Genomic DNA, 12,594 nt, shown 5'->3' on the forward strand with positions numbered 1-12,594 from the left:
ATATGACAGTAGGCTGACAGGAAACGGGGATGCAGAGGGGGGAAGACATGCGGCAAACATCGCAGGTCCGGGAGTCCAACCCACGACAGCCGATCGCGCTATCCCCTACACCACCACGGCACGCCCAGCATGTTCTTCTTTGATTTCCAATTTTGACTTCCAATGATTCACTTCCTGCTAAAGAGCCCCCTGGTGGTTGAAGAAAAATCCACAGAAAAGCCGCACCGGGCTACAAGCCGCCTGGTTCAAAACGACGGGAAAAAGTAGCGGCTTATCGTCCGAAAAATACGGTGACTGAAAATAACAAAATCAGACCAAATAAAATGTTTCCAAATCAGTTTCTTTCAATAAAAAGCTTATGAAACTTTAACAAAAACTGCAGGTGTTAAATTTTACTCAAGTAAGAGAAGTGATACTTCAAAGTAAAGTGACTCAAGTAAAAGTAAAAAGTACAGAGCAGTAAAGATTATTCCTAAAAATACTTTTTTGGGAATTTTTTTTAAATATTATATAATATTTATATTTTAAATATTCCTAAAAGTACTTTCCCCCCCAAAAAAGTTACTCAAGTAAATATAATTGATTAAATGTAACTACAGTTACTTTCCAACTTTAGTTGGGGCTCATAGACGATGTTGTTTACTAAAGTTTGAGCTAGCTTAGCAACCAACCAAAGTTATCGGTCAACTTCCTACATAACTGGCTACAAAAAAAGAAAGTCAAATTGATGTAAAATAATTGTCAAACATGTATGGTGACCACAACAAAACCATCAGGCTTCCTACACACTGAATCAGATTTCGAAGAGGAAGGAAAGGAGGAGGGAAGCTTGATGTCAATTCTTGAATAATCCAATGAGAGAAACTTTTAAGCAAGTCTATGGCAAACATTTGGTCTGTAGTTATTCAACTTTTTAAGAAACAGAAGACAGGAAGAATGAAAGTGATCCTGCTTTATTTCCTCATTCCCTCTCCAGTGGAGAGTCTTCCTCTCTTTACCCAAATCTAACAGCATCAGAAAAGTTGGGACTCACCTGCTGATCCAAAACCAGTGGACATCTGTACGCAGATGCCGTTTGCACATGACAGATTCATGAGAAGTCTGACTGCGTTAGTGGAAAACCAAGTGGGAAATGTGAAGGTGTTGTAGCGTTCTGTTTAAGTGAGGTAGCTGCTTTTGATTCTGACAATCTCAGTTTATTTTCTACAGTCAAATAACTGCCTAAAAAAAAAAGACATTGAGGTTGTTGACAAACTGTACTCCTCTGAGGCTGCATCGCCCCCCGGCTGTTATTTGCTTCGAGTCGTGATGCAAGTTCACCAGAACACACACACACACACACACACACACACGCACACACACACACACACACACACGCACACACACACACACACACGCACACCTACATGTACACACACACACACAGCAGGACACTGTCAGAGAGCTGCATAACCTGTTCAGTGAACAACATGACAAAATCAGAATAAACAGCCACCTGAAACATCCAAATTGTAACAAACAAGATCCACTTTCAACTGGCTTTAAGCATATGATTTCTCCAATATTATATTTGGTCTCCTGTCTATTTATAGGCTGAAATTAATTACCCTCAGTTGGTTAGAGGTAATGAATTCCAGTGAAGTGATTCCTTTGCAATGCAGCCGAGCTGCAAAGATTATCTCTCATTATTTGATCTTTAAGCGTAGAGGATCAAAATAACAAGGCAGATAAGAAATTACACCCAACAGATAACGCTGTGGCTAAAAGTGAGCTTCTTTTCACTCAAATGAAAATGTGATTTAACTCCCAACGTACTGCTGCCACAAAAAAAAAAAAAATCTCTCTATCCATTTTGAATAACTGTGCAAAGTAGAGATCTAACATGGTGGGATTTTCTTAAAATGAGGGTTTACAGTAGGAAATGCTGCATTTTCCTTGCAGTGAACGGCTGTACACGATCAGAAGGAAACCTGGTACCGTTTCATTTCAGGGGGTCTTTCCTGGACGTTTGTCTGCAATCTTACTCTGTGAAACACAAATCCCCCACAGGCAGTAGTCTGCGAAGAACCTTGCTGCCATGCTGTGGTCTCAGTGTTGACTAGACTAGAGCAGGTGCTGATTCAGAGCTGGGATGGTTAGGTCTGGTTACGGAAGATTTCTCTGTAAGAGATAACAGGAAAAGACCTCCAGGGTTTTTCTTTTTTTTTTTCTGGGCCGTCCATGTTAGTTTACCTAAGGGCTGGAAAATGACGTGCAAACTGTTGCAGTGGAAATAATAAAGACAGCAATTTGTTGCATTTTTAGTAACAGAGAGCCCTTTAATCTGCCTAAGCAGCGAGTTAAAAAGACCTGATGATTCCTAACGGAATGAAAGCCTCCAAAAGCTCAAAGTAAATGGGTTAATATGCTCCTTATTAGCCGCCGTGGCGTTTGCGTCGCATCTGCCCCGTTCTCCGCGCAGAACTCCAGATCTTCTTGTTAGCTGACACAACAGGAGCGAGGCAGTGAGAAACGACAGAGTAGAAACGGCGACGGAGAGGGAACGGCAGAAGGGAAAACGGATAAAAGAGGGCATAATACGATGGAGAAGGAAGTATCGGGATAATGTGACGAGAGAGAGAGAGACCAAAGAGGGGGTACACAGAGAGGGAGAGGGGAAAATGAGAAATTGCGGATGATAATAGAAGATGGAACGAGCGAGGAAAAAGAGAGAGCAGGTGGCCGGCGATAGACCAAACCCGCCATGAAATATTCAATCTTTAATCAGACTCCCAGCATTCCCTAACGAGGCGTGAGAAGGATGAATTAGGCCTTCGAGTTTGGGGAGCCGAGCGGCTCAAAGTTATCTCGCACCGACACGCTCGCCAACAGACTCAATATCACACACGCACCACTGTACCAGATGTGTCCTTTTATTTCCCCCACAAGTGTACAGTGACGAGATTAATAACCCGCACGTGGTTGGACGGAGAGACAAACAGAAAACACACACACACACACGCAGTTAGTGTCCTGCTGTGTGTGTGTGCTTGTGTGTGGAGAATGAGACGGAGTCGTGCTCAAGCCACTATTTTCACCCAAATTCTGCCCCGTTTGTATCCGGAAATATGCAGAAAAACTCTTGTTCAGGGTTCCTGCACATTTTTTTTCATATTTTTCAGACTAAACATGAAAGAAATTCTTTTCAACAGGAAGTAATGGGGCATATCTTTTTTTCTTCTTTTTTTTAACAGGTGGTCAGGCTTTAAATGTAAAACCTGCACAAAACCACAGACAAGAATGAAGGATAAAGAAAAAAGATGGATAAAAAACAGTATGAGACCTGAATGGAGGGACGGATGGAAGAATGGTTGGATTTAAAAGTGCATTTTCTTTTAACAAAATATTGTTTTGTGACGATGTCTCACCAGAAAACCTGTTGGAAGATAGAGGCAGCAGTTAGCTAATCTACAAAGGTGTGGCAGCGTGGAGTTTCGTATTTTAGATGAACAAAGATAAATGAAGACATTTTAAAGAGCTAAATGGATGCTTCCCCATTTAAATATGGGCTGTCACACTTAAAGTGGTTGCAGAACTTGTTGTTGTTGTTCATAGCACACTGCAAATCTTTCTAAAAAGGACAGAAGGTTATATATGTGACGTTATATATTTTAAAAGTGGAGATACTCTCAACCTAACAATACTCAACAATACTAAAACATTCGTATTGTTGTTTCTAAATGAATATGAACGTGTTTTCTTTGCATTATTTGAGGTCTGAAAGCGCTGCATCTTTTTTCGTTTTTTGACCATTTCTCATTTTCTGCAAATAAATACTAAATTTGTGCTTGGAATTTCAGAGACATGTTGTCAGGAGTTCATGGAATGAAAGAACAATGTTCATTTCACTCAAACATAGAGCTATAAAAAGTAAAATCAGAGTGAGATCATCTTAAATGGTCTCTTTAATTTTTTCTAGAGCTGCATAATCAGTTCAGTTTGCATATTTAGTTAGAGAAAAAGCAGTGGGTGGCAGAGTACATAAAAATTGTGCTTGAGTAAAAGTTGTGGTATTTTGACATATTTTTAGTCAAGTAAAATGAAAAAAAGTATTTGGTAAAATGTTTATTCAGGTACTGAGAAACTGATAAAACAAACCATTTGATTTGACATTTTAAAATAATATCAGACGTACAAAATTCTAAATTTATGTGCAAATTCTAGTAATCCAAACAACACGCAAACATTTTTTACATGAATTCAACACACTAACTTATTTATTCCAACTTAAAACTGAACATTAAAACAAGACGACTCACTTTGATGTAAAGCTGCAGGTTTCCGTCTGTGTCTGCTGCATTTTTGGTTAAAACATGTTTGCTTTTCATTCGCTTAAGTTACTCAGCATATCCAGACATTTCACTCAAGTAAGAGTAGCGATGCTTCACAGTGGTATTACTCAAGTAAAAGTAAGAAGCAAGGTGCATAGACATAACTCCTAAAATCATTTTCTGCTCAAGTAAATGTTCCTGAGTGGATGTAACTATTTGCTGCCCACCTCACGTTTTCCAAACTGCACTGAACAACCAACGAGAAACCGAGCAGCTACACTGGTGAGTCATCAGAAATGAAGCAAAGTCTTTCAGTTTTCTGAGTGTTGACTGGTAAAAAAAAACAAAAAAAACAAAATAAATAACACTGAATGTTTTCTAAAAATATATGACTGTGTTAGTCTGACGGACCCTTTTCTGTTTGGGTGCTTAATAAGAGAGAGAGAGAAAAAGAAGAAGAAGAAGTGTACAACAGAACAAGCTCTGCAAAGTGTCAACTAGAAATCTGAGGTACAAGACAGAGACAAAAAAATAAAGAAAACTAAGAACTGACCGGAGGCAGCCTGTGGCGTTGCGGAGGACCTGGGAGGAGTGCAGGTGAAGCTTGCGGTCCTCCTGGGTGTGGGGGGACGTGTCCCAGCCCGAGTGCGGGATGATCACGGCGTTGGTCAGCACGGCCAGGGCGTCCTGGATGATGGGCATCTTCAGGGCGTCGCATGACGACAGGTTCCACAGAACGCCTGCGGACCAACCAGAGCAGAGATGGAGGAGAACGGAAAACATGCAGAAAGTCGACCGCACACCTGGAACCTTTGAAAGACCTTAGTGTGGACTTTGACCTCATGTTCATGTCTACTACCGGTTTAGTACAGGGATCAATATCAGAGCCATATTGGCGTTATAAAATTTCCAATACAACAAACATTTAACACTTATAATCGCAGATTATGATGACGGCTCAAATCAGGTGAAAATCAATTTCCCAGTTGGAAACTTTTAATCAGGGGTTGAGCACACAAACGTCTAGAAATATGGCCCATTAATAATCAGAATGATGTGAATACAGACTGCATTATCTTCGTCAGTTTAGCCTGCTACCAAATGCAAATGCTAAAAAGGTAAGAAAGAGGTTGAAAATGTAACACTTTTAACTTGCATTATGTGTAACGCCAAATTTATTCATGACATTTGCTCTCTAAGACAATGACGACACTCAAACATTGTGCTGTTCTGCAGGCATCATTGTCTCATAAAAACAACAGCTTTTATATCCATGAGTTATTTTGACGTCCGATATTACATTTTACTGCTAATATTGGCCGATACCGATACCGTGCTGATAATACTGTGCACCCTTAGTTAAAATATTGCCCAAGTCTGCTGCTCTGCATCTTTTTGAATGTCAACACATTAAAATATACTTTAACAATATCAGAATGTGACACCCAAATGCAATTCTGAACACCATTTCTTTAAACGACACAGAGAGTGTGTGTTTGTTTGAAAGAGAAAGTGAAGACAGTAAATCCACTGAACGAAGAGCCGCTGCAGCTCTCCCCATCCCTCCTCTTCATTCTCTCCTGAATTCACCATGTAGCAACCAACCAACCAAGAAAGTGGAGTTTTTCTCCTGCCTACCAATTACCAATTACCCTTACCGCCGGCCGCCACAAACTACAAAACACTTTTGACCAGAACGGACAAAAAGGCCTCCTTTCTCTGGAGAACACCTCTCTTGTTGTTTGGAATAAGTATGCTGAACGTTTTAGAAAATAAACAAGGGGGGAAACAATGAGGGAAAGAGAGAAATCACCGTATTTTACCATTCATCACTCTGACTTCCTGAGTGTCATAAATGCGTACACAAACGACGAGAACGTTGATGCAGCACTTCGTCGCTCTCGTTGACCTTTATCTTACAATCTTTGTATTGGTGTAATTATATGCTTTTCCTTTGAGTGTCAGCCCGTAGTCATATCTGCACATTATTGACCCTGTTCCTTAATGACAGTAATTACAGCCATGGTGGCGATGCATCCTTTCTGTCTGTGAGCGTTTAACGCGTCTGGAGCCAGGCGTCCTGCTCTCCAGGCGTCCTGCTCTCCAGGCGTCCTGCTCTCCAGGCGTCCTGCTCTCCAGGCCTCTGTTCACCCTCGGTTCAACAGTGCCTGCGCAATTACTGCTCTTCTTATCTGTAAATAGGATTTTTTGTTTTTTTACTTGTGTGTTCATTTTTTTTTTTTTTGAGTGTTTTTTTTTTTTTGACAAGCCCCTTGACAAATCAAAGCTGACCCCATCAGCACTTTGGACTCTTTTTTTTTTTTTTTTTTTTTGTAAGGCGGACGGCTTCTGTTTGGGGGTCAAACACATTTGCAAAATTACTTTTGGCTTCGTCATTTAGAGAGTTTAGCTTCTCGTGGCGATCGGGACAAAACGGGTGTGCTGCTTGTGCCGCTAAATTTTGCAATCTAATTTTACTTTTCTTAAGATATTCATTAGCTAGATACTTTTTAAAAAAAAAAATCATGTAACCATAAAATAAATATCTGAACTTGAAGTAGGAAAGATTTTTCTGAGGGAATCGTCATTCTTGGCTGCACAGAAATTCAGGTGAAGGTCTTTGCTTGAGTGGTTGGGTTAAACATATACAGTAGCTTTACATTGATTAAAAACATTCAAAATGTCAAACTTTGGTAGACTGCTTTTCTTTTGGTGTAGGAAATGTATACGTGTGTGTGTGTAATGCAAAAAAGGTGGCACACACTCACACTCCCTTATTAAATGCTGCTATTGTCCTTTCCTATCCAGGTGGTTTTTATTCACTAAATGTTTCTTTGAACTTTAATGATGAAACAGAAATCAGATTCCTTGTTTGTACCCACAAACGTGGCGAATAACGTTGATTCTGAAATATGTATTACATGCAGGACAGCACCAGATATGTCGGTGTTTTTCCTCAGAAACAGATGTTCTGGCAATTGAACATAGAGGGCTTTACATATTTTGTTTCCTCCCAACTTTCTCCCCTTCAGTTACTGCTCTGTTGTCGGTTTTGGTCTGTTAATTGCACATACCACTCAGTATGTGCAATTATCAGAAAAAACTGCATGTGCCAAGCATTTTTCTGTAGCATCTATATGCGAAATGTGCAGATTGGAGATTTTTCTGCTATCTTGATGAAAAAATGAGATCGGATGCTGTTCATAATTATGCTGAACATGTTTTTACTGTTCAAAGTGTTTTGCGCGATGTAGTTTAAAGAAAAGTTTCTACAGAAACGCTGTATTATAGTGTCTGACAGAGTTTTATTCCAACAAAACCCTCAGTCACGTGATTGCACGTCTGTTTTGACGACTGGCGGGTCAGCGAGATGATCTCACCATTTTGTTCTCTGAAGTTTGAGTTTATAACTTTTAAAACCTTTCCACCAGAGACATCACCTTCTCCGCAGAGTCTTGCGTCTATTTTCCGGTGTCTGTGAGAGTACGTTTAAAGAGCGGAACGAAAAACAAAACGAACAAAAAAAAAAAAAACATCTAATGAGAAAGAAAAATAATAAAATCACGGCACTTCCACAGCCGTGTTTTACCAGAGCCCCGCTTTAGTAGGTAATAACTACGTTTCGTGTAATTAGAAATGCAATGCATGATGTCATAGCTGCAGCTGCGGAGGCAGAGATTCTTGACTATCTGGAGAAAATTCAGCTGTTTGCCAGCGTCGCCACTCGCTGTGCAGAGAATGACATCATCTCCCCGAGGTGAGAGGCAACGGGATTTTAGATTTGATCAGAAACGTACACACTCACAAACCCACGCCCACACACACACACAGACACACAGAAAGAGAGAGAGAGAGCAATGAGTGTCCGACAGATGAAGGAGGTTAATTGCCACAGCCTTACATCATGAGTGGCAACAGGAGGCAGCGGCCGCGCCGCTATCGTGAGGGAGGGGAAATGAATACGTCGGCTATCGCTCTTTGTCTCCGGAGCCATTTCCCATTTGATTTGCAGTTTGCTTGGATTCGTCGTCCTGTCACGGTTCTCTGTTTAGGCCATCGCAGCGTTGTGCGTCTTTGGTTCTCCCAGACTATTCCATATTTCATCTGTTATTGTTCCGACTGAAATTGTCAAGCGTTTTTAGGTGCTTGATGTGAGGCTACAGTTTTTGTCATAGTGAAAATTATAGCTTATTTTACAGAATCTAATTAACGTCTCTCTGGTTACTTTAAGGTAGAGAAACATAAAAAAAAAAAAGGATCTTTGGTGGCTCAGCAGCAGCGTTTTGTGAACCCTTTAGCAAGGCACTGTATGTACAGTTTAGCTTTTTATGCTAGTGACATGTTGCATCTTTAAGCGGCCCCAGGATGAGGCTTTGACCTTCAGAATGACAGCTGGTCTTCGTGACGAATGAGAAAGTTTCATCTTTTAATCCATGATTCCAGGTCCAAACAAAGCCTTTATATATCTACGTTTCTATTGACTATCCAACTCGTTTTACTCAGTTTATCCAAGTTTTTTTTTTTTTTTCACTCGGGTACTGCCAACAATGTCAGGTCCAGGCCACCGCTGCTCTTTCAGCTACGGGTCAGCCAATCAGAAGACCGCTCAGGCGTGAGATGCGCTCTCACAGCTGGAAAGGCTCCAGAGCGGTGATGGCGCATCATAAACGGTGTGAGAGGCCATTTTCCTCCGGTATCAGCAAATCACTGTTCGGGAAAAAGAAATTTTAAAAAATCCCACAATGGAAGTGGAGAAGGGAAGAGATGTAAATCAGCTGACGAGTTCCAAAAAAAAGTTTAAAAATAAAAATTGATGATGAGTTCCTAATCTAATAACCAGCAGAACCACGACGTTTCAAAGGAATTGGGAGTCAGGGAAGAACAGGCCACTCTGGCGGACGCCTTATGTTGCGACAAGTCCTAGAGTTTAAACCGGTTCCTGCTTTCCGCTGTACGCGAGCCTCAACCAGAGAGCCGGTGAAGTAATCGATGGGTCTCCTTTGTATGCAAGGCAGGTTTCAGGAAACTCTCTGCCATGATGTGGACAGCAGGCCCGGTGTTAACCCAACAGGAGGCAATTATCCTGTCCACAAATTTAGCCTCCAAAACAGAAACAACTTCCGCTGGACTAAGCACAACTATGGACATCCGTCTAGTTTTAGTTTGTATAGAAAAATTATTACCATCATTCCCAACATGCTAGGTTTGGGTCTCTATAGAGTCTGAGATGTGACTGTTATGGCTTTTACAATTTGTCTCAGAACTTGCGCTTTTCCACATGTTGGACACAAACGTTTCCACACACATCTCCAGAAACTTCAAACGGCCAAAACCAGACATTGACAAATGGCCACTTATAACAAAAACGATTATTTTCTCATATATTTGGTCTTAAAAAGAAATCTTAATGGATATATTAGCATTTCAAAGCTTAACAAAAAACAGAAACTGGCCACATAATACTGGTAGGTGCTCCTCATACAGAGAAGAGTTCAGCTGAAAAGTTTAGACACTTTTTTTTTGTTATTGCTGGAACTAATATATAAATTGTACGAAAGCGTATAAGCTTAGAAAGAAATGTAGCAGTAGCTTGGGAAAAACTTGAGAACATCCTCGTAATAACGAGATGCAAAACTCATTAGAACTGGAAAACTTGCTCGTTTTATTGAGGTTAAAGAAACTTGTTATAACGAGATGCACAGCTCATTAGAACCAAACGATCTTCTCTTTTAAATAAGAAAGGCGGTAAACAGCAACAAGTTGGGATTTTTAGATGTTGTCTAGCGGAAGCAGGGAAAGGAGAGTCATATCAAGTCCCTTCACCTCTTCCTAACATCTTGTAATCTGTCAGAGGAGCATATTTTACATCTCATTTAAACAAAACAATCTCGTTCTAATGAGAAACTCTCGCTTGATCTTGTTGTAACGAGAACGTTTTCTCATTTCAACGAGAAACTTTCTTGTTATAACCACATATAAAAATGATCTCATAACAAGAAGCTTTCTGTTTTAATGATTCTTGCTATAGCATCCTGCTACAACGTGAACGTTTTCGCGTTCCAGCGAGAAACTTTCTCTCTAGGAAGAAATGCTGCCCCTGAATCTGTTCCCAAACTCTGGCGGTTCAACGCTTCCGTAAAATTGCAAGTTTATATTTTCCTCTTCATATGTGTGCAGCTGTTGCACTTTGTAAGGTAAGAGATGAAGGTCAAAGATCTTGTCCTTGTCTGTTTTTGTATTCCACACATGTCGACTGCGGATCGCAATTATTCTGTGCAAAATGTTAAACCTGGACTTAACAAACAGAGAGGATTCTTCTGAGCCTAAAGAACGCGTCCAAGAGGCGGTACACTTCAAGTTTAAACATCCACATTGAATATGTATGTAATATTTACTCTGCACAATGAAAAATCTGATTTGTTATTCCACCCACATGATTTCTTTTTAGAGGAAACCGTAACTACACTGAAGCAAAAGGAGAGTAACTGAACAGCAGAGACTGTTTGTCACACATGACTGTGTGATTACGAGTAGGTCAGTGGGTGTGTGTGTGTGTGTGTGTGTGTGGCCAACGAGGCAGGTACCTGGACTTCCTGCTGTGATTCTGATTCAAAATGCTCACCAGACAAAGAGAAGCAAGCAGACAAGGCTGATGATACCGAGGAATGGCAAAAGGCAAAAAAGGAGAGAAAAGGACAATGGAGACGGGCAGGAAAAAAAAATTCCCCCAAAAAGACAGACCAGTTTAAAAAAAGAAATCCAACTGGAGCGAAAGAGAGGAGGAAAAGAGGAGAGACTTCCTGTGGGTCATTGAAGGAGAGAGAACAGAGCGCTCTGCGTGCGTCCGGTCGGTCATTGAGCTGATTTGTGACAGAGGGGATTTCTGTGCTCCACGCCACGAATTGCAGCTCTAATTTATATGGTAATCTTCTTTGACACTCTCGCTGCATACAAAACTCTTTTTATTCCTTTTTTTTTTTTTTGGAAAGACCGACACCTCTCCGAGGCTCACAAACACACAAGACGATGTACGGAAACGTAACACGTCGCTCACGCTCTGTGCGGAGAGGGACAGGAGACGACGCCTCTCAATGTCCCGTTAGCGCCGGTCGGCTCAACCGACGCTTCACGCGTTTGTCCCCCGGCCAGAATCCCACGTCGACCTGCGGCGCGAAGTGAGCGACTCGAAGGACGGCTGCAGTCGCTTTTGTTTCAGGAGGGTTTGCAAGGACACTCGAGTCAAAGATGGAAAATGTCGTTGAGTTAAAATAAATAAACGCCTACTGGAAGCTTTAGATACAGCATTTAAAAATAGTTCTGCTTTCATTTTATACAGAAATGACTAAGTTGAGCTAAAAAAAAAACAAAACAATATTTGCTAGAACTTTGTATTGGGTCTCTGACTTATGGAGAGTATTTGCAAAGATAGAGGAAATCTGATGACTTTCCTTTCAGCAGCATACGAAAAACATCTTAAAATAAACTACTTATAAAAACCATTATTGAGTCTCTACATTTTACAAAGCAAAGAGCATTTTCTCTAGTTTTGTTCCTTAATATTTTTGTATTTTTAAGCCTTGAAGATTCCAACCTTTTACCGCAGGACGCCCATAAAGTTAAAACGTTCATCAAGATTTTATGTGACAAACCAAACACCAAGGATTGTCTCAGTGTGATGTGGTAACAGGAATCTGACAGGTGTGGCATCTCCTAAAGGGCAAAAGGGGATCTGGAGCTGGTTTGAGTAGATAGGATGGGTTCCAAATAAAAGAACCAGGGGCGACCAAAGACATGAGACCTGGGTGGAGGTTCATTCTTCAGTGGAATGGCTTAGACCAAAACATATCCCTGTGATAAAGCGGCCTAGTCAAAACCCAGACCTGAGACCAGTTGAGAATATGTGACAGGATTTGGTATTTATACATCCTCTCCACCCGGTCTGACTGTGCTTTAGCTATTTTTCCAGACAAAAATGGTTGTTTCTAAAGCAGTGTGAGCTGCATATTAAAAGCTGTCCTCATTTTGACACACCCAACAATAGCAATTATTAGCTGGGGTGTCGGAGGTGAAATCTGTATCCCAACTGCCAGTCGCTCTCAGCGGCGCGGGCTACACGTCAGATTTCATACGTCTGAGACCTCAGCAAGATGTTTTCATAAAATGTGGGTGCCACAAAGAGAAATCAATAATTTCCTCATTTAGTCCCTGGATTGGAATCACCCACCCTCCAAAACCACACACACACCACACACACCTCCTCCTCATCCTCCTCTGGGGATTTCCT

General features: G+C 41.0%; 1 protein-coding gene across 6 annotated transcripts in view; it reads right to left on the bottom strand.

The window, feature by feature from the left end:
- Positions 1 to 12,594, bottom strand: part of LOC102232724 (catenin delta-2-like) — a 174,325-nt gene that overhangs the window by 29,160 nt on the left and 132,571 nt on the right. For all 6 annotated transcript variants that reach the window (XM_023335130.1, XM_023335132.1, XM_023335133.1 and 3 more), the window contains one exon: positions 4,864 to 5,050. In XM_023335130.1, the coding sequence (XP_023190898.1) occupies positions 4,864 to 5,050 (187 nt within the window). The remainder of the gene's footprint in view (positions 1 to 4,863; positions 5,051 to 12,594) is intronic.

This window comes from Xiphophorus maculatus, chromosome 6 (assembly GCF_002775205.1).
Source record: "Xiphophorus maculatus strain JP 163 A chromosome 6, X_maculatus-5.0-male, whole genome shotgun sequence".
Taxonomy (NCBI): Eukaryota; Metazoa; Chordata; class Actinopteri; order Cyprinodontiformes; family Poeciliidae; genus Xiphophorus; species Xiphophorus maculatus.